The sequence below is a fragment of the Platichthys flesus genome, chromosome 6, assembly GCF_949316205.1.
Source record: "Platichthys flesus chromosome 6, fPlaFle2.1, whole genome shotgun sequence".
NCBI classification, from domain to species: Eukaryota; Metazoa; Chordata; class Actinopteri; order Pleuronectiformes; family Pleuronectidae; genus Platichthys; species Platichthys flesus.
Genome location: NC_084950.1, coordinates 15,677,969 through 15,698,115, shown reverse-complemented (window position 1 = coordinate 15,698,115; position 20,147 = coordinate 15,677,969). Strand labels below are relative to the sequence as shown.

The window sequence follows — 20,147 nt, the reverse complement described above, 5'->3', positions numbered from 1 at the left end:
ATATGTGATGTTATTGCATTGAATTCAGTAGCTAAAAATGTTTTGTCAAACATACACGGGTGATGAAATCATCAGATTTGTTGGTTAAAAGGCAGCGACATGAGAAATAAATTTTTCAAAGATGAATGACTGACATTTCTCAATATGAGCCGATTCCCCTCGGCAGGTGCTGTTTGGGTGCGGGGTCGGGGGAGAATAGTAATGAGGGATCGCTGAAGCTGACTGGCAGTGATGGGCTAGTGACTGATAGCATCTCTCCTCCCTCGGGGGAGAGTCAGAGTCACAGCAAACCGCTGGGTCAGTCACCATGCAGACAAAACCCTCAGACAGGATCCTCCTGGTGACTGGCGCCTTGCTGCTTTTACAGTTCATCACCAGCCAAGGGTCCAGAGATGGAAGCATGATTGAAACACATTAACATATTAACAAGTCGAAGGATTTAAGAGTCTGGTTTAAAAAAAAAAAAAAAAAAACATTACGTGAAACACGTCTTATTGATTCAGCATAGCATCTCAAAGCAGCAACTGTTCAAGGACAGAAGACCGATTTTACAATCAAACCATTAACATGTTAGAGGTAAATATGCAGCAATATGACCCAGGAGGGTTTTCGTATCAACCATTTGCCCAAGTATCTGCATTTAGCCCTTTGACTGGTAAAAGAAACATTCACATCCATCTTAGTGCGTTGCTGGTTTCAAGATGTTTGATTATCCACAATTGCTTGAGTCCCTCATTTGTATCTGCTCGAACTAAAAAATCGGCATCTCGCCCGTCGCCAAGTTCTTCAGTTCACAGTACCTTTAGTAGTAACACAGATTATTGCATACTATGCTAGTGGCACACCGACCTTGACTCAGATGTTTGCTCTGTACCAAAGTTGGTGTCGGACTGAAATGAGTTGGCATGAGTTGTGCGACTCGCCGTGTGCCGTTGCAGCTGTGAAGGGACAAATGGATATGTGTGCGTTGTCTCTGAAACTAGTTATTATTAAAAACAAAACAAAAAACACAAAACAATCATTGCCTTCATGTTCAACACATTCAATATTACTTCCACTTCCCTGACACAAACATTACATTCATTACTTCCCTGTCTCTGAACGGGTTCTGATTCCTGTGTGACCCATGCGGGTGTGCAATATTGCTGGAACGCTATCATGGAAGACGTGCCGTCATCAAACGTTTACAATGGCTGATCTCTGAAACAAGCAAAGTGCACTGTCCGACTCTCCTCACATTTCTTAAGGGGGGACCTCGCATTCACACGTTCTGCTCAGCAATGGAAAAATGATACACAATTATAAAAAAGGACAATAATTTCGGTTTCAATTATAACTGGGTGTAACAGATGTAAATAAATATCAACTAAACAGGTGTCACTAAAAGGTTACATAAAATTGCCTTGATAATGGGGTTTTAAACAAATACGTCAGTAAGGTTATAATATAATACATAGAACAATTTATATTTTCATGAGGTGCTCTATATATATATATCCATAATTAATATTTCATTCATTTTTATCCAAAGAAACAATATTTTGAAGGAAAACAAATTGTCATTGTCCATCATTATCCACGATCCATTGACTCGGATTAAAAAGGAAACCATTGATCGTCAGAGTGATTAGAATAACACACCCTCCCACGTCAGAATTTGACAGAGCAGTTGTTAGAACAATGCCAGGAGTGGGATGATCTCCCTTGTGTTCAGGCATTAAAAGGAGGGTGTGTCTGAACCTCACAAGTTGGAGGGAAGTTCGGACTGTTTGTGTTCGGCCTCTAATATCTTAGAGGGAGATCTAACGTGGGGAGAGTGAACGCCAGCAGACTGGTTCTGATGTTCAGACACTGAATGAGTCCGACTGACAGGAGTAGCCTGACCAGGGATGGAACTGTAGGGTTTGCTGACGGCCATGGGGGAGGAGAAGGGGCTCGACGCCCCCGCTGCTCCCTCTGAGGGGGGCCTTTCCTGGTGTATAGAGCTATGAGAGCCTGAGATAGTCTTTATTTCCTGGGTAAAGAGATTCACAGAGGACTCTGCCTTCTCTTTGAGGGTACAAGCCACCCTGTCAGGCCATGAGGTCTGAGGGGTAAGAGGGCAGTGAGAGCCCATGGTGCTTGGGAGTTCACTTTGGTAAACTGTCCTGCCCCTCACAGGGCTTTGTATTCTGGGACTTTGGACTGGAGGCGTGTAGCAGGGAGACACCTCTGCAGAGCCGTACTGGGCCAGGGAGGCGAGCGCTGAGTGCTCGGGAAGAACCTGGGGAAGGAAAACAGACTGGAGGCCTGTCAGGCTGTGCTGGGCCAGAGAGGCAGCGGCTCCGTCTCCGACTGCAGACACTGGCTGCATAAATCCACTGGAGGACTGGGTGCTGGTGATGAAGGGAAAAGTTGGGAGGTTCAGAACACTGGGTGTCCTCCCTGCTCTGTCATGACTGGACCTCGTCTGTTGCAGTGTGGCGTGAGAGGTCTGCTGCAGGTGGCTTAGAATGGGGTCGACTGAGCTGGAGATCAGTGGGCTTATGTAGGAGGCGGAGGGGGCTGGGAATCTCCCTCCTAGCCTCCCTGGTGCCCCCTGCTGGAGGAACGCTATAGGGTAGTGTGGGGTGGTCATAGCACCGTGGAAGGGCTGGGGATGGAGCTGGGCGGAGCAGGTGTAGGAGACGGTGGTCTGGCTGATAGGGTAGACAGAGGCAACGCCGGAGTGGGGAGGATGGGGCGGGGGCAGGGGCATGAGCTGGTGCATGGGCAGAGGGTTGAGGGGCTGCAGGCTGCTGGTGAAGATGGGCTGGGACATCAGTACCGGCGACACAGGCCCAGAGGAAATATGCTGTGTCCTGAGGGTGGAGCTGGTGGGTGAACCATGCCCTGACCCACCGATGCTGGAGGTGTTCACTCCAACATGGACTCTTCTTGGATAACAGCTGGGGTCCTTCATGGAATCAGAGCCTGGGATCACAGGATGGTGGAAGAGGATGGGCGGAAGATGTGAGTGCTGGGCCAAGGCCAGAGCCAGAGGGGTGGTGGTGGCAGCAGCCTGGAGCGGGGCCTGGACCAGCGGAGCCCAGATAACTGGGATGGGTGACGGGGAAGCAGGAAGAGGGTTGAGACTCTGTGCATCGCTGGTTTGATTCAGCTGTGTGCATTGGGCCATGTCACGGTCGTGTTGCACTATTCTTTGGATGATCTCAGTCTCTTGGAAGTTTAGTGTACCAGAGCTTTGGTGATGCAGGACTTTATGCTGAAGAACAGAGTTCCTCTTACCTGTACAGAGGAGAAGAATAAGGTTAATGCAGCATTAACTCCAGAAATCAGTCTGTCTGTGGAACACATATCTCGAGAAACTTTTCATCTTATCAACATTGTTGCAATTGGGAAACCTAATGCGTTAAACAACAATATACAGGTGACCAGCGCTGTATTGCAGCGGCGGTGAGGACTCAAAAAGTATTGAGACGTAAGTTTATACTTAACAAGTTGAATTGGTATTAATAAAAGTAGACTTGAAATTAAATAAATTGTAATGTGAAGAATACAGTAATAAAGTAAGAGTAACTAAGTACTTTTTTTACGTTTCTACTGAACCAAACCTTTGAGGTTCTCAAGGTTTTTCTATTTTATGCTACTTTTTAATCTCAACTACATGATAATTCCGAGGAAATTAATCCACTTATTCCAACACACTATACATGTAACAGTTCACCATTCAGTATTAAAAGAATTTTCCCAAATGTAAGTAGCAATTTATTCCACTTCCCCCTCTGATATTAACCAATTTTTTTAAATAAATGTTTAAGTTCCAACAATATAAAACCATCCAATATCCAATATTTAATCTATTACCAAAGAAATTGATAATAATAATCTCATGAACCCTCAAATTCCTCAAAATAACAGTAAATAATATTCAACTGCAAAACATTAAAATGGCTATGAATTTATTGGACCGGTTTTATCCCCTGGCAAAGGACTCACCGATTCGGTCCAGGCGGTCGACAGCCACAGTCTCGAAGGCTCTCCTCATCATGGGATACTCCTCCAGCACCTCGTCGAAGTTGTCCACGGAGAGCGAGTACAGCCGACAGTAGTTATCTGCTCGCACACTGGCTGTCCTCCTGCCTCGGGTCAGCAGGCAGATCTCTGCCGGGACGAAAGAAGAAAAAAAACAATTACTTATGCGGTTTTCTTTCAAAGACTTCCCGCTGAGTAAAAGTCAGAGATTCACAGAATTCATTGCATCTTTTTGGATTGGTTCATAAAAGCAAAGTAATATTAATGTGAGGGTTAGGGTTAGGCGTTAGACGATAAAACATGAAAAGAGCGATGCCTCTGAAGCCCACAGATGGAGCACTTAATGCAATTTCTGCAGCTTACAGTTTGGCCTGACCTCATCTGTCGTGCCAGATCAGAAAAATAAAATAATGCGCCATTTAAAAAAAAAAAAAAAGTAGACATATTTTTCAGGAGAGACATATTGAGGATATGGACACGCACACACACATACACGCACTCAGGCTTGCTCTCCCTCTGTCATGTCCTGTTTATTGATTTAATCCAGTTATCACACATGCAACACAGGATTTCTGAGATATTTATTTGCCATGTTTTGGTTTCAGACACAAACTTTTTGTCCTCATTCACCATCTGTGTTTGTGTATTTAGTTTTTTGAGCCAAAGCGTAAAGATGTTAATACTTTCATCTGTCTGCTGGGGTCTTTTGATTAAACATTTAAGTAAAGTAAGTTTAGCTGATTGTCTGTTGTTTGTTTATTTGTTAACTAGCAGGATTATGCAAAAACCTCTCAACCGATTTCCACGATATTTTGTGGAGAGGTGGCGCATAACCCACGGCAGAACCCACTCCATTCTGGTGTGGTCTGGATCAAGGGATGGATCCAAGATTTGTTTCTCCACTTTCTTCAGAATTGCGAGATAGGACGTTCTTTAACATTTTCCTTTATTTCTCAGAAAAGAACTAATGGATCTTATTTAAAGAAAATTGGAATGTTTACGGGACTGATACATTGTCTTTGCAATTTGGTGTAGATCCAAATAAAATACGTGATCTTCTGATCTTAAATGTGGTTTCATGAGGGGACAGTTGAGCCTGTGCTATTTGCTGCTGGATCAAAACAATGACAGGTTAAGATGATTTAACAAGGGCAATAGCAAATAAAGACATGTGGATTTCAGCTTTGTTGCGATGTTAACGAAAGGGAAAACCCCACAGATTGAATCAAAGATCACAAAGCTTTGCTCCTCTTTAGTCCTGAGACCTTTTAAGGAGATGATGTGGATTGTTTTCAGTTGTCTGAAAAGTTAATCTGCTGAGTGCCTGAGCAAAATAAATATAAAAAATATATAAATAAATTAAAACAACTAATGCTATCACCACTCCTTCACTTACATTCAGACTGACCCACTGCCAGCTCCAGGACATGTTAGCACACACTGCACCCTGAAAGTTACGTGAAGATCTTACCTCCAAAATAAGAGCCATCAGACAGCTTCATGTCGATGCTGTTCTTGGTCAGGACACTCACGACACCGTGCTGGATGAAGAACATCTTCTTGCCGATGGTTCCCTCTCTGATGATGTAGTCGGTCGGCTGGAAGACCTCGAAGCGCAGTTTGGTGAGCATGGAGGTGACAAAGTTTGGATCGGCGTTGGCGAACAGAGGCATGGAGGCCACAAGTTTACGACAGTTAAAGTTGATGATTTCCTGCAGGAAACACACTCACAGTGTTTTAGACTTTAGGAAAGGAAATAGGCAGTACAGACGAGGACTGTCAGGGAGCCCACTGACATAATCTCATATATTTTTTGTGGAGATATTTTGGAAAATGTGTTTGACCTTGACTTTGACATTTGATCCATCAACACCAAAAGTTAATAATATTCCTATTAAGATTGGTGAGAATCTGCCAAAATATTGTTGAGTTGACAATATATAATAACAAATTACATCATTGGAGAATCAACCCTGAAGCATCAGCCACTGCAGGAGGAGGAACTGGTTTGAACCATTTCATAAACGGCTTCACAAACAGAGAAACCAGATAAACCTGAGAGGTTGTTGGATGATTAATGGGAGAGAAAAGAAGAAAATACCCACAAATCCTAATCTTGCCTACGGCAGAGAAATGACCAGAGCCGGCAGGGATGTGTGTATGTTTCAATCAGAATAAAAGCAGGGTGGTTAGCGGCTTAGTGCTCCGTTAATGAGGTGCTCTGTCCTCATACAATCTCCAGTCATTACTAATCAGATTACATGACTATAAACGTTATCGTGCAAAGATAAGAGAGGCACATTAGATTACATCAGTAACTAAGTGTAAACAATTTAGAGCAAAAATTATCACGTTGCTAATTCACATATTTTCCATTGACAAATATAAAAACATTGTTAATTGAGAGGCAGAAAATCACAACTACAATAACAATTATTATTATTATTATTATTATTATTAGTATTATTATTATATTGTTAAAACCATTTTTGGTAATGTTTCACTCTCACCGCCACTGTTTAAAATTGTTATATATTATATTTATCTGTTTTATATTCATAACTGACTATTAGAAGATAAAGGGGATTTTGTAATATTAATATAATAATAAAAATAAGTATTAATGCATTTATCAATGATAATGAACTCTTATGTACTGTCCAGCAGGTGTTCTGTAGGTGTTCACAGAAGAAAAGTAATTATATCTGCTTCCAAAGCACTTATACAAAGGTAACGTTTTCACATGTTGTATTTCTGTTTTGACAGATTCTGACACAGCATCATCAGCCACATCGTTTTAAGGACAACGATCATTGTGTGAACTCGGACCTGTCGCAGTGGCTCGTTCAGCTCCTCCAGAATGCTCTCCTCATCAAACATCTTGCCCTGATAACGGTGCTCGTAGTAGTCATGGATCCTCTGGCGCATGTCGGCCGGGAGCTTGTGGAAGGACATGTACTGCTCCACCTGTTTATACTGTAAAACAACACAGGCCCAATTATTAAAATGATAGAAATAATAGCACTATTTAAGAGAAAAACCCTCCACAGACATATGTGTACTACTGCAAAGCCATGTCAAAATGAATATATTAAAGTGATTGATGTGTTGGCTCAGAGGTCGACTATAATGTGTCTCATTATGTTAACAGTCAACTGTCAGGCCATCTGTGAAACCTGCCCACAGTGCAATGTTGTGCCTCTGTCCCATCTGACAAATACAGTTGTGCTCTGCAGGCTGCAGCTAATAACATTAACCACTGTGTCCTTCAGCCGTGTGCTCTGCCAGCAGAGTAGCAGTGATCCTGAGTGTTAATCTATGTATGCTACATCCTGCTGTAACTCTCGATTTGGTTTTCAATTTCTGGATTTAGCCATTTCCAACGTCAGCCTCCATTTTCTGTGTTTAACCTGCACAACAGCTGCTGTCACATCAAACAGGGACTTTATCTGTGAAGCGTTTCACACCTAAATGTAGCACAGATGATTGGTTGCCGTGTATCAATGTCACACTTAAAAACATAGGGTTAAAAACCCTTCACATCCTGGACCAAAAGCTTTTTCAATTTTTTACTTACCAACATCACCACATCCATTGCATTTAAAAATCTATCATGGACTAAATATTCATCCTTAATTCAAAGTTGCACCACAATGGAAAAAATAAATTAAAGTTGACATACTATTACTAAAAAAAATATCAGTAAAACTCTCGCCCTCAAAAACATAGTTAAGTAAAAGAAAATTACTATCAGCTAAATGTACTTCAAATTTAGTAAAGGTAAAAATACTTATTATGTATAAAAAATGGCATTTGTAAATGATTATATGTTTTGAGTGTAAAACCTTAATATGAAAAGTAAATGGGCCACAATATAACATTTTCTTCTGAAATGTAGTGGAATAGAAGAATAAAGTAGTATTTCACCACTGATTTCAACTACTATGGACTAAAAGGTTAGTTTTCTGTGACATATAGGGAAAGGTCCCCCCCACCTTTTCTTGGTACTGCCTCCTGGAGGAGTCCAGAGACTGGATGAGTGCAGTCGCATGCCCCACAAACATAGCAAAGCAGGTAGCCCCCACGATCATACTGAGGATGGTGAGCCACACGTCAGCCATGCCGATGGGGGGGTAGAGGCCGTACCCGATGCACAACATGTGACTCATGGCCTTGAACAGGGCGTAGGAGTATTGCTGACCCCACGTGTCATTCTGCAACGTACGAGGAGAGAAAACGTTTTAAAGCATTTTAAGATCAACAGGTGATGAGGACCTAATTTTGAAGGTTTGTTGCCTTGAAGCAATTTACTGAGAATCTCGAATCACCTTAAATCATGAATGAAGACTTTTGCACTTGCATCACTTTACTTGTCCTGGTTTTTGGTCAATAACCAGTGAACCTACTAAAATACCCTTTGCTCAGATTGACAATTGATAAAATATCTATAAACACATGAATATGATTAGGGCGGTAACTAACTATTTTCATTATTCATTAATCTGAGGACTAATTCATTGATAAGAAATTGATCATTTAGCCTTAAAAATGTCAAAGAATTTTTCTAATCCTGACATTTCAGAAGCTGAAACTAGCGAATGTTTCAGATTATTCTGAAAATTAAAAGACAAAGGATAAATCAATTCTTAAAATTGTTGCTGCCTGATTTCATCTTATTGTTGAAAAGCTAACATTCATAAAGATAACATATATAAAATGTCTAAAGAAGCAACAATGAAAATTAGAGTTTGAACAATTCTGCTTCATCAGGACTGTGTGGGTGGGATTTGATTACAAACAACCAATCGCTTTCAGATTTTGATTTAAATGTAACTTAAATCTGATTGGTCCATGGAAGTATGCAACATCACCTTAATCAGATCCACCCACTTACAACAAGTGATGAGAGCAAAGACAAAAAAATACAGAAAATGTTGCATCAACTAAAAACAAAGCTTTTGTGCGTGTTTGTGTGGGACCTCATCCTTCACGTGATGAGGCCTCTGAAACCAATCGGGTTTTTAGTGTCTTTCATAGAAACATCATTTGGACGGTGTCTGTCTGACACATAAATAATCCACTTACCACCATCTTGTTTCTGGTGACCCAGCAGTCATGAGGGAAGTCCTGCAGCATGGGCACCAGGAACTGTAGACAGCCATCCCAGTGACACAGCAGCAGCATCATACCGATCAGGTTCATGATACGCACCATGGCGCTGGCCAGATCGTAGGTCATATGGAAAACCTGCGGCACAGATTATCAGCAATAATGCAACTGAAACCACAACATGCATTTCTTTGTAAATAAATCTGCAAAACAGTTCTGACTCTCTCTCATGCGATGAGAGGATTTGAAATAGACAGTGCTGTGTGGGCTGACGAATACATGGGTCCTATACCGGACCACACTGTACTTAATCTTCTATAGACCAAGTGGCTGTTGCATAACTCTCTGCAAGCAACATTAACGCTCTAAGGGGAATGAAGCCTCGTTTGGATTAATACAAATAAAATAATGCTGGAAAGTATAGGGTCTGTCGTTAAGCAGGTGGTTTGTGTGAGACTGTGCATGAACCTCAGAGGAGATGCAACAAATTAACTCTGTAATTTCGAGAAATGACACGAAGCAGCTTCATATGTTTTCCCTGGATGCTTAAATAAAAAATGTAATAATCCAGACAAGAGTACGCGGTTATGAGGAATGTACTGGTGTTTGAAATGCCACTCTGTTTAGCTCTGAGTGTTTGAGAGAGAGGTTGGAACTTATTATTATTTTTTATAGTTATGAAACAAAAATCTTTCATGGAATAAAATGCCTGTCATATGCTCCAAGACGACATTTGGGTGGTTTTTGGTGATCTTTAAAAAAAAACAGCAATTCTAAACCAAAAGTCATAAGATGCTATTATATAGTTGTTTTTCCTTAAATAACTACTAAAATGAGGAAAATATTTGCTTCTTATTAATATCTTCTGACCAATTACTACAGCTCCATTTTCAGAGCATCCAGAAGATGCCCAAACACATAACCAGCTTGTGCAAGGTTTCCCATGAAGATCTGAGCTCATCCCTGCAGGATCTACCTCTTCCCACTGGTGGATGTAGCGAATGAGTCTGGAGAGACGCAGCAGCCGCAGCAGACTGAGGATCTTGGTGAAGCGGACGATCCTCAGGGCCCGGGCCGTCTTGTAAAATTCGGAGTCAATGCGCGTTTCTACGATGAGGAAGATATAGTCCACCGGTATGGAGGAGATGAAGTCCACCACGAACCAACTCTTCAGGTACTTGATCTTGATCTTCTGCGGGTCCAGGATGATCTCCGTGTTGTCCTCCTTCACGATGCCCGTGCGGAAGTTGAGGACCAGGTCCATGAGGAAGAAGGTGTCGGACACCACGTTGAAGACGATCCAGGGCGGCGTGTGCTCGTCCTTGAAGAAGGTGATGCCCACAGGGATGATGATGAGGTTTCCCACCATCAGCAGCAGCATGGTCAGATCCCAGTAGAACCTGAAACCCACAGGGACACATATAACTCACATTTCTAAATAACAGCAGGACAAAGTCATTCAGACCCAGGTACAGTCCCCTAGACAAATCATCATAAACTTCACTCTTAGACGCTTGACAGAAAAAGTGAGCTGAATATTTTATGTCAGCATGTATTAGTGACCTTCAGACATTTTGGGGGATTTTATTAGAGATCTGAGTGTGGAGAGATAAACCCTCCCCATCAGCAACTATTTTGAACATCAAATAAAGAGACAAACATTTTCTGGTCCAGCTACTAAAAGAAGAAGAAAAAGAAGCATTATAAATATATATAATTTAGCTTTGATGTTTTTGTGGTATGTAACAAACATTTGTTGGAAAATTTTGATGCAACTGAAATAATGCTGATTTGAGGCGCTTTCTACTTCTCAAATGCTAACACTGTGAAATTGTGTATTGGGAACCCCAATTTGTATTGGTTCAAAATAAAACACAACCATGAAGTGGGTATATATTTAGTATCAGAAAAATTGTAATACATTTCATTGTGGTAAAACCTTTTTCCCTTTTCCCGAAGCAGTAGCTGAGACAGACTAATACCCCCACAAAAACACATTTCAGTCAATTTAATCTATATATAGATATCCACCTCATACATGAGCCTGATTGCTTTTCAACAAAATTCATACATAATAATAAAAATGCCCCAAAATCCGCTCTCATTGGCAACGTTAATTTATAAAAAAAACTTGTGGATTTGCCCCTTTATCTGAATCCAAAGCAAAATTTTATGGATTCTTCCTTACTTCATGTTTTGTTTGTCTGTTTGTAATCTTGTTTACAAACAAACAAACAAACGTAAAACCCAGCAACAAACAACCAGACAGGGGAGGAAACATAGCCTTCCTGGTAGAGGGAACAAATGATGTAAAGTAATTTCAAATAAAAATGAAGCCCTGTACAGCTTCAGTCTCATACTCTAATTCAAAATCCAGGAGATTAAGGTTCAAAAGAGTAGAAACTGTACAAACATTGTTCCAAACACTGAGTGTAAACATGAACAAAGCAAGAACGCAACAGTGTTGTGCTAATTCAGCTCAATACTGGGCTTGTGGCCACAGGAATAGAGAGGAAAATGGGTTATTGGAATCCATTTGAATTGCTCATGAGGAAACATTGATTCTCATAACTAACTAAATCCTCAAGTGTCCGCGACAGTGTTTTCAATTTCGTCTAGAATCATACAGAAAAGGAGGCTGATTTTAGTCACTTTCATAGTAACCAACAGCAATAAATATTTACCTGAATCAAGTTATGGAATCATACCAGGTAAACACATCCTGTTATCTGACACAACATTGTCAAGTTTATGTCTTTTTCACTGATTTAGCTTCAAGCTCATTTCAGTGAGTGAATTAGGGAATATTTAACGTTTGCACTTTACAGCATCAGAGGAAACCTACAGCCGCGGAAAGCAAAGCTCAGCCCCACCAACGCCAGCTAAGATATGGAGAGTTTCAGTTACCATCGTGAGTGTGTATTGGTGTATGCGAGCTGAGAAAGCATGCATGCGTGTGATTGCATGACAGATCTATTTCAGAAACCTAATTAAACACAGATCAATCCAACCAGGAGCCTGACAAACCTACAGGGCGTGCACAAACTGCCTGAGGGGGGGCTGCATTACACCACTTGATGGTTCTCGCAGCTTGTGAGACAGCACGCAGGGACCACCCTGTGGGATCTGAACACTTATTACTTTCAAGAGAAGAGAATATTTAAAAGCATGTCCCTGAGTTTTTCTGGTCTCAAACGAGGGTCTAGGAAAGAGGCCACTAACAACCCTAACCCAATGTCATCCTGGTTCTACCTAGTTCCTTGAACCAGACCTTCACGGGAGAACCTCACAAAGCGAGGGAAGCAGCGAGGGCAGGGTGGCCATTTGTTCTAATCACTTTTCTGTTGAACTCTGCCAAACAAAGCATTTGCATTTGTCTCTTCATCTGCCTGTTGTCTCTGCAGTGACACACTGGTCCTAATTGCAGATCCCCTCCGGGGCTAAATCCACCGTTATCTCCTGGGAATCCATGTCATCTCCAGAAGTCAGCTCCCATCAGCCAGATGTTGAGTAGTTAGCATTACTGCTCTGCACACGTCACACCGCTGCTGCAGAACCCTGGAACAGCTGGACCGAAAAGAAAAAAAAAGGTCTGTAGGGGACAGTGCATTACTGCTGTCCCCCTGCAGACCATCCTTTTTGCTCCTCAGCTGACTGTGCACGCAGCATTCCGCCCACAGAGGACAGACAACTGGCTGGTGTAATCCGGTGTTACCATATAAAAAAAACGACAGTTGTGGGGACTCTGGACCTCTACTGGGTCCAAAGTTGAGTCTTGCACTATTTGGGTCAGAGTGCAACTACGTTAAAGAGCATGAGAGCACAAAGAGTCGGGCGTTACAAGCAAAGTGAACACAAAAAGGCTTAAAATGGTGAAAGAAGCTTAGATCAATCAGGACAGCTGAAAAGGGATCACATTTGTACTAGAGATACTTATCTCTTGCTGCCAGAGTTCAGCTGAAGCACAACAGCCTGCATGCGGCTCAGTGGCTTAACACACACCTGTACCGTGGCTCAGTCCCACCAGCAATCATATTAACCATATTTACGTGCCAGTTCAGTATGTCTGCTGCTGTGGCCACAGAAAAGGCAGCAGTTACTTATGCTATAAACTGGGAGATTGTGCTTGAAAAAAAATCAAAGGAGACGCACCAGTTACACAACACTGAGCTGATGAACAGTGGTCAGCCCACAACTGTTCCAGATACCAAGGAGTGCACATGACATGTGCAGTGCTGGATGAGCCGCGTCTCATAACCCCCAAATAATCCCAAATAATCTTTAATGTTGCAAAGGTTTACACCTGCAGCTTAAAAGGGGACCTGCAGATGAAATTGTTCACCTCAAGGGGCCCACACCAGGTGCCGCAGCCCCTGCTCCTGCTCAGAGCGGGACCCGAACCGAGCACGGAGTTATGAGACCTCGTACCTCACACACAGAGTTAACAGCTGGGCGCCCTGATTCCTCTAAAACATCATTTTCATTTCAATCCCTTTCTGTCTTTCTTTCTGTGTGTGTGTGTGTGTGTGTGTGTGTGTGTGTGCAACGTTTGGCGGTGTGTCCCCTCCCTGTCCACACCATCTCTGCTCCATTAGACTAATTGTGCTGTAATAATCTCCCCTGATGTGTGCTTCTAATATCTTGAATGGTCATGTTACCCTATTTTGATTACCCCATTTCCAAGCCCCTGCTGCACTCTCTGTAATCCATTGCCCTTGCTAAATGATAAAAAAAAAAAGTGTAATTCAGATGAGTGGAAAAAAAACCTGCCGTGACACACATCGGAGTACAACTGGCCGGTGAAAATATGATGACAGTGAGCCTCAAGGTTAAATGTCAGGAAAATCCCTTGATGGCAGCGGTGATCAGAATGCTGTTTGTGTGCAGCATGCAATGAAATGTAGAAATGACCCCCAACAATGAGAGAATTGCTGGGTAGGATATAAAGCCATTCTTGTGTAGAAAGAAACAAACACACACACATTTCTCCGAACCAAACAAAACAGCAACTACATATCAACATCCTGCACGTGTTTGGTATATTATGTCATTGTGCTAATAACGGGATTTCTCATGAGAGTTCTTTAACTTCCCTGTGAGAATGGCCAGTGCAGTGTAAGTGTAGTGAAGGCTTTAGAAAAATGATCAATGTCATATATAAAGCCATTTACATGTTTCTATTCAAGGTGCAGATCAATGAGGCAAATTCATCTTTTGATTGCACATTCCTGATTATGTCATCATTATACCTTCACTGTGATCCAATTGGAAAAACTCCCTTCTGGTGGACAGATGTTGTGGCTGTATTGTGTCTCTATTACAATTAGCGTGGCTATGTTCTGGTGTATAATACATAATGACCATATCACATTTGGTGCCAACTTATCTTTCATTAAAATAAGCTATATGAGAGATATTAGAGTTTTACTGTTTTTCAACTTGAGCCTATTGTGAGAGGATCGCTGCAGCACTATTTTTACAGTTGGAATAAAAGAAAGTTTGTTTTGCAGATAAATTACCTGAAATCACTGTACGGGTGGATTATCCAAAAGCCCGCAGACTTGACCCGCTCCCTCTCGTGCTCCACGGCCCTCTCGCTCCCCAACATCCGCAGGGAGAACTTGTTGACACCCGGCTGGAGCATCGCCCCGAACTGCCGGTGCATGAAGCCGGCTTGGTACAGCCGCTCATCTTCGGGTATGATTTGCTCGGCGTCCTCCAACTTGATGAAAGTTGACTGGTCGAACACGGACCCTTGCCCGGCTGCGCCACTCGGACCACCCGCTGCCCGCTGCTGGGCCCCGGGGCCGCTCTCATCGGGGAAACCCTCTCCGACCCAGGCGTCCGCCTCGGGGATGAGGCGCCGCTGCTCCGCCGGGTCGGACCCGAGAGGATGGCGCCCGGTGATGGAGGAGATGCTGCCCCTGAACAGGCGACAGTCCCCGTTCAAGTTGGTCTTCACGATCACGTCCCTCTCCAAGTCCTCGCTCCTGGCCTCCTCAAAGCTCCTGCAGCTGCTGGCAGGAGACGGAGAGGACAAATGTTTTAGCCGGATACTTTTCCTCTTGGTGTCCTTGTCTCCGCTGTCTCCTTCGTCACTCACGAAGGGTTTTTGCCCAATGTTTTGCGGCAAGCTGTAGAGCCGTTTGCGCATGGACGACTGGAACCTTTCCATTGTGGGGAAGGAGATGCGCTCTAAGGGAAAACAGGGGGATAAATCATGGATCTCGCAGACTTGGGGAGCCGCTGGAGGCAGGAGCAGTGACGGCGCATCCGCAGGACAGGTCGTCTCTTATTTGGCACTCGGGACGTGCCTCTCTCCCCCCGGTTCAAACATTGAGAATGCGTCGACAATACGTGGCCGCTTCAATCCGTGGCTCATGGACGGGCGGCTAAATGCGTGTAAATCCAGGTTACCCCACAGCGTGCAGACGAGAGCGCATCAGGATGCAGCATGCTGCTGAGCGTCGGACGTGCCGGAGTGGGAGAATGCTGCTGCTGCTGCTGCTGCTGCTGAGCTTCTCAATGACAACGCATGATCCCCCACCTCCCCCCCAAAAAACTCCACCACGGCTCTGTGTCAGTGCAAGGTGATGACACACATCGCAGCCCGGCCACGGCATTCAAAGAGGGCTCTGACATCACTGATCCATCAGCCTCCCGCCTCCCAATAACCTGAATATCGATGGGAGCTAATCTATCGGGTTGCCATAGAAGCCAGGATGGCACATGCATGCGCCCCCCCCCCCCCCCCAATCAGGACCATTGGAGGGGGATGATTCAAGGATGAGATGCATGCAGGGGTTGATGGTTCACTAGAGAGACAGAGTTTGTTCTTGATGCATCATCGTCCAAACATGTTGGTTGACGTGTTCGTTGAGAATAAGATACTGGTGTGTCATAATCTGAAGACAAGTTCTGTGGGAATCTGCAAACTTTCACTGACACGTACATGAGGTATTAAAGATACTTATAGGGACGAATACACATTACAGCTGTTGGTTCTCGTACTCATAACACATTACTATCAAGGCAGCAGGTGCAATTAGTGTAATCCCTGAATTTCTTTTCCTTCTGAAAAGAAACTGCTGAAGTATTTCGTCCATCCTTTCTCAAACTGTTGTGAGAGTTTGATGACTTCAAAAAAAGCAACAGTTAAAAAGTTTAGTGTTCGTAGCCAACCCTTCAGAAAAGTAAAAGTAGGAAAACGCACTTGATTTTAGACAAATTTGACGTTATCTCTAATTCCTTAAATTTAATTAATTTTCATTTATTTATTTGATGCGTCTCAAGAACGTGATCACATGATCTATGGAGAACAACAGAATGAATCAAAACAAAATAGCACAGGCTGAACAAATACTTTTACAAAGAAAGGGAGTTCTTCAAGAGAGAGAACCCAGTGTTCAAATACCTTTTGACTTCTCTGTCATAAAATAATGAATTTGAACATAGGCGAGCGCTTTTGATATTACTTTGGCAGATAACTTTCTCTGTAAGTCATTAGACTTCCATTCATCCATTCAAACCCAAAATATGATATTCATCTCCCAGACGGTTGTCATGACAAAGGTTACAGATCCTCTGGTCATCCAATTACCTTCAGGATATTCACTCTTCGATTAAGAAATCCTGTCTGTACTTTTGTTTTTCAAATGACAAATACTTTCTTCTGGTTTGAATCCTACACAGACATCACATGATCACATACTTGTGAGCTCACACTGACACTTTTGAATGAACTGCCCTCTCAGGCTCTGTTAAATCGTTAGTTTCAACCTGTGGACGTTGCTAAAACTTTAGAAAGTTGTGCAGATTAATCATCTTTTGTTCAGTGGTATTTCTTTCAGAATTATTTGAGGTGGGATATAGAGGCTAACAGACTAACAATTTTAAACATTAAATATTACCAACTTTAAACATTTGTCCTATTGGAGATCCAGTTACTTGGTTTCCCCATAGGTTTCCCCCTGGTAGTTTATATGAGCTCTTAGAAGGTACTACAGAATACATTGGAATAAGATTTATCACATTGATAGAGATATAACTTATAAGAAAATTACTGAAACCCACCTGTGATGTCATACTTCACTAAAATAGAACAGTAAAGATGGAGAAAGGTGATAACCTCTGCAAAATTGCTAAGGTGATCTTGTTTTTTGCAAAAACTCCTGCAAAACTGCAGAACCCAGACTCTGGCCCAAAGTTAAAGGTTTGTGCTATGCCACCATGAATTATGTATTAACTTTAGACAAGAAAACTTATATTTTGTTGAGTTTATAATGATAATGACTGTTGTTAGTTTATTCAAAAGTCATATTAGGTGAGTAATTTAAAGCATTCGTTTTTAGAGCCAGATTTTTAAAAATATGGGTTTTATAGGAAAAAATCAATGTGACCAAACTCTGATATACGATATCATAAAAATAACACTTTACAGGTCAACGGGCTGCAGTAGTCCACTTAACTCGCTGCCAAATATCTTTTAAAACAACAGATTTCAAGACATAAGCCAGGTGATATTTTTAGCAGCGGTACTTAGTCCATCAACCATTGAAAATAACCAACGACAAGGTCTGAAATATCTGAAATATAGAAAACAATGCATTATTTCCAATTTCACACCCAGGCATTCTATTACCATTTCTTGAATCTAAAATTTAAACAGGGAAGAGAAGTCACATGCCCCTTTATGTCCTTGTTGATGTAGATATTTTGAACCTTTACTTACTGTGTGATTTCAAACTACAACCTTACATCAAGCTTCAACCTGAGCGTCCACCGGTTTCCATTCATAACCTGTGTCCACACAGTCAAATTTTATACCCCGAAGATGACATTTCCAGTCTTATAGACAAGCAATGAATACTTTCCTGGCACAGAGCAACAAGGGGAAATGCATTTGACGTAAGGCTGTTGACAGCTGGATGCATTATCCATCTTTATGACTCAATGTGAGCTTTGCTGAACTGATTTATACCATAAAGCAATTTTATATGGAGTAATGCCACCTGACAGGAAGAACTGAGCTGTGTATTGTTGCCAAAATATTTCCCTATGACACAATGATAAATGTTGCCATATATCAGAGATCAAGATTACCCACAATACAGCAGTCTGCATAGACTGTATGTACAGCCTACGTAATCTATGTCAGCCACTATGCGACAGAAACCTTTCAGTTTAATTCATGTAATTTATATTATTCCCATCAATGGTGACATCACATTGGGATGTAAACATATGTATGCATCTGTGTGCTGGTTATTTCTTTATTGCTTCTTGTTATTTATACTGTAGCTTTTCCCATCAGTAACTATTCTGCCCAAATCTAACTGTCCAGGCGTCAGCACTTGCTGTTTGGAGTCTCCTTATCCTGAAATAGCACCAGTAGTCATCACTCTCCATTAGGTCTGCAGGCAGAACAACCTCGTAGGATGAACTCTCATGTTATTCATGTCCACTGTAACTTTGATGTAACGTTTGGCTGAATTGAATGAACAGATAATGGCTGCTGTTAAACAATGTTATCGGTTCAGTGTGTAACAGTTGGTGGTTTCTAGAGGTGAAGTTACATATTGCAACCAACTGAAAACCCCTCATCCCTCAACTCATCCCTCCCTTCCAAGCATAGGAGAAACTAAGGAGGCTTTCAGAAAAATAATCAAGGTCATCTAAAGAGCCAGTGTTTGGTTTGACCATAGAAACATGGTGCAACATGGCGGGAAGAGCAGCTTCTCCTAATGCAAATATACGGGGGCATTCTAAAGTAACGAAAACATGATTCTTAGTCTCTGGTGATTATGAACACATGATTGGTATATCTCACTTCTCCCAATAGATAGACCAAATCCTACACACTGGACCTTAAGCTACTAAGGTTTTCCTATGTTTATCCCACACGTCTTTCTTCTGCACTTCAACAATTTGTGCCGTCTTACTTTTTTTTAAATCAAAATGCCTTGTGAAGGTGTTAAATAACAAGATGCCAATCAAATCCTTCCCATAAACAAATTTCATTTCAATTTTGTCATTTTACTCTGAGTTTAAGGAACTAAAATGCTATACCCACTTTGAACATACATTTTGTAAAGGAGCAGATTCCTTGGTGCATTTTTTTTCCTGCTTTGTTATGATTCATTGTTTCGAGCCTCATCTTTATTCAGGTTCATAATCAGTTATTGCTCTTCAGTATCACCCATATAAATCAAGTGGCAGGAGGTTACTCTATCAGACACCATCAGTATAGTTTGCATAGATTAATTTTTGAGAAAAAAAACACAAAGCAGCCATTAAATATTGCTAAACAGCATAAATAATTAAACCAGCACTTTCTGAAATCTAAATTGATGATTTAAGTAAATTATCCTTTGGTAATTTATTCACTGATCTCATCTCATTATTAGTTTTATAACAGTGAATGAACGCAAAAGAACGCGTTTATTGAACACGTTCACTTTTATGAGAACGATGAACTGAGCGCAACTCAATGACAAATAATGAGTTTGAACGGCGAACACGTTCATATTGTAGCGTCCTCGCGTATAGACAACAGGAAACCTCTCTTTATTTGTAACTTTATTAAAGTCCAGCGAACACATCACACTTCTTGTTCGTAACTCCGACACTCCTATTGTCCACCACAGTATTCTTCACTCCCCTTCCTCATTCACCCTTGATATGCCAACTCATCAGCCAATAAGAGCCTGCCATCCCACAAAACCCTACAGCCATTGGCTTAGAATTGTCAGGTGCCCCACCTCTACCTGTTCACCAACCCTTTGGACATTTCAATACTTTCTCCTCAGGAGAGACGCTGTCTAAATCGAATGCTTTCACCATGTCGTTGCTCAGTGTCCATAAAATGTCCGCGATGTAGCCTAACCTAAACCAACTAACTCGACTTCGCACTACATTACCCATCACTCATGGCACACATATGCAAACCAAACAAGCAACGTTTTCCAAGTGTTTTCTTCTCTGGCCAGTGTCTCGTCTCCGAACCGTAGTTGGGAGCTCAGCTC

General features: G+C 42.0%; 1 protein-coding gene across 1 annotated transcript; it reads right to left on the bottom strand.

Annotated features, from left to right (window-relative positions):
• Positions 1-4: 4 nt before the first annotated feature.
• Positions 5-15,298, bottom strand: LOC133955461 (potassium/sodium hyperpolarization-activated cyclic nucleotide-gated channel 1-like). Its single transcript, XM_062390310.1, has 8 exons — positions 14,643-15,298; positions 10,100-10,523; positions 9,100-9,261; positions 8,010-8,228; positions 6,844-6,990; positions 5,486-5,726; positions 3,979-4,143; positions 5-3,267 (listed from the first exon to the last, which is right to left on the bottom strand). The coding sequence occupies exons 1-8, from the start codon at positions 15,296-15,298 to the stop codon at positions 1,742-1,744; spliced, it is 3,540 nt and encodes a 1,179-aa protein (XP_062246294.1). The 3' UTR covers positions 5-1,741.
• Positions 15,299-20,147: the final 4,849 nt, after the last annotated feature.

Coding starts and splice junctions, on each gene's coding strand:
- LOC133955461 (XM_062390310.1), bottom strand. CDS start 15,298: ATGGAAAGGTTCCAGTCGTCCATGCGCAAACGGCTCTACAGCTTGCCG. Junction 6,991..8,009: donor GGAGGCAGTACCAAGAAAAG/GTGGGGGGGACC, acceptor GTTGTTTTACAG/TATAAACAGGTGGAGCAGTA. Junction 3,268..3,978: donor CGACCGCCTGGACCGAATCG/GTGAGTCCTTTG, acceptor TCCTCTGTACAG/GTAAGAGGAACTCTGTTCTT.